At 32.4% G+C, this 2,037-nt stretch overlaps 1 protein-coding gene across 1 annotated transcript; it reads left to right on the forward strand.

The window, feature by feature from the left end:
• Positions 1-276: 276 nt before the first annotated feature.
• On the forward strand, positions 277-2,027 carry LOC111379143 (protein ACTIVITY OF BC1 COMPLEX KINASE 8, chloroplastic-like). The gene is made up of 6 exons (XM_023002478.1): positions 277-417; positions 516-595; positions 714-783; positions 1,109-1,182; positions 1,300-1,369; positions 1,701-2,027. The coding sequence occupies exons 1-6, from the start codon at positions 322-324 to the stop codon at positions 1,866-1,868; spliced, it is 558 nt and encodes a 185-aa protein (XP_022858246.1). The 5' UTR covers positions 277-321; the 3' UTR covers positions 1,869-2,027.
• Positions 2,028-2,037: the final 10 nt, after the last annotated feature.

Raw genomic sequence — 2,037 nt, forward strand, 5'->3', positions numbered from 1 at the left:
TGGGGCTCAAATACTATGTTTTATGAAATAGTACTGTTATTGTTATTGCTATCATTATATAGTTATTGTGACTCAAAAATATAGAAACTAAGTGTAGATTGCACTTTAAGTAGACCAAAAAATGCACAGAGTACATGTATGTAAATGATAGATCGAACAAATGAAGTTAATTTTGGATAGGTGCCTTGATTAGCCTTATTTCTTGTGGTACCAGGTTGATCTTAGTATCATTTTGGTAAGCATGTTCTTGTTCTATTTATTTCTGTTCATATTAATTGAGGTTTCCCTCACCTTATCAATTTTCAGGAGATTGACTACACAATGGAAGCTGCGAATGCAGAGAAATTTGCAGATAACTTCAAAGACATGGATTATGTCAAAGTGCCAACAATATATTGGGAATACACGACTCCACAGGTTTAACTTTCAAAAATCATAAAAGTTTGAATGATGAGAATATTTGATTTTCTTCTGTAATATTTTTTTCATTTGACCAATCTTTTCGCATCCTGTAGGTTCTGACAATGGAATATGTCCCTGGGATCAAAATAAACCGCATACAAGCTTTAGATCAGTTGGGTGTGGATCGCCAGAGGTGTCACACAATATATATTAACCACATTATGTGAAAATTTTTATGCTTCTGAGTTTGAAAAATTGAAATTACATGTCCGATTTTCGATATGATTCTAATGCTTGTTAATTCTCATCAGGTTGGGCCGTTATGCTGTTGAATCTTACCTGGAGCAGATTCTATCACATGGCTTTTTCCATGCTGATCCAGTAAGTCATTCCTATGAGCTTATAGTACATATTTCACAAATATTTGCTTACTAAACTTATAGTCTAGAAAAAGGTTTAAATTATCTGAAGGAAGATCCATTCATACTTTCATGTTTATTTAGAACAGCAATAAAATGAGAGGAAAAGCTGAAGGAAGATCCATTATCTGCAATGGGCTTTTAATCTCCTTGAATCTCTGATCACATTCTTTAATTAATTTTCCGTCCTTTTGAACAGCTTACATTTGAATAATGCCTGAATTATGTGCTTTTTATCAATGATGATATTGATTTGAATATATATGCATATATCATATTATTTGCAGCATCCTGGAAATATTGCTGTGGATGAAGTTAATGGTGGAAGATTGATCTTTTATGACTTTGGAATGATGGGAAGGTGCAATTTGATTCAATGCTTCCTTTTGTTGGGGAACATTTCTCTTCGCGTAGAGTCTTTTCTTTTAGACATATTCATCTTCTATGCAAATAAACACTTGACCTTTACTCTTTTCAGTATAAGTTCTAACATTCGAGAAGGTTTGCTAGAAACATTTTATGGAGTCTATGAGAAGGATGCGGATAAGGTGATAGTTTCTTAGACCTTGTTTGAGCCACATTATTTCCATAAGAATGTATTTTCGAATATTGTATTGATGGGAAATGTGTTGTTAAAAAATAAAGAAAACTTTTGGATTTGCGTGTAATATTATTTTATTGAAGAATGTGTGGTTGAAATGATGTTAAATCACTGTTTAAGAATGTATTTTTTTGAAATAATGTGGGTCAAATGGGGCTTTAATATTTGGCTTTTGGTGATGTCTGAATTTCAATAAGGTCTAGCTATTAACATTGATGACATGTCTGATTACTATATCAATGCTATTTTTTACTAAGAAAAGTTTTTATCTACTACAGGTCCTTCAAGCTATGGTTCAGATGGGTGTTCTGGTTCCTACAGGAGACATGACAGCTGTCCGACGAACTGCACAATTTTTCCTTAACAGGTTCTTCTTGGATCAACAACTGACATTTCCTTTCAGCTTCAATGTTCATTTCTTCTTTTGCAAATTCGTTATATGCTAATTTTATCGATTCCAACTTTCAAATAATTAGGGACTAAGAATTGACAGCACATAAAATTAAGAATATCATCTGTTCTCATGCGTTTTGATACAATTAGTGGACAAAGAATGAAAGTAGGTCATGTAACGCCCCAAAATTTATTTCATTTATTTTATTTTATTTTTAAATG

Source organism: Olea europaea, unplaced genomic scaffold (genome assembly GCF_002742605.1).
Source record: "Olea europaea var. sylvestris unplaced genomic scaffold, O_europaea_v1 scaffold19332, whole genome shotgun sequence".
Taxonomy (NCBI): Eukaryota; Viridiplantae; Streptophyta; class Magnoliopsida; order Lamiales; family Oleaceae; genus Olea; species Olea europaea.

Bases quoted from the DNA above. Each gene is read 5' to 3' on its own strand.
- LOC111379143 (XM_023002478.1), top strand. From the start codon at position 322: ATGGAAGCTGCGAATGCAGAGAAATTTGCAGATAACTTCAAAGACATG. The intron at 596-713 runs GTGTCACACAAT...AATTCTCATCAG, and splicing joins TTGGGTGTGGATCGCCAGAG to GTTGGGCCGTTATGCTGTTG. The intron at 784-1,108 runs GTAAGTCATTCC...TATTATTTGCAG, and splicing joins GCTTTTTCCATGCTGATCCA to CATCCTGGAAATATTGCTGT.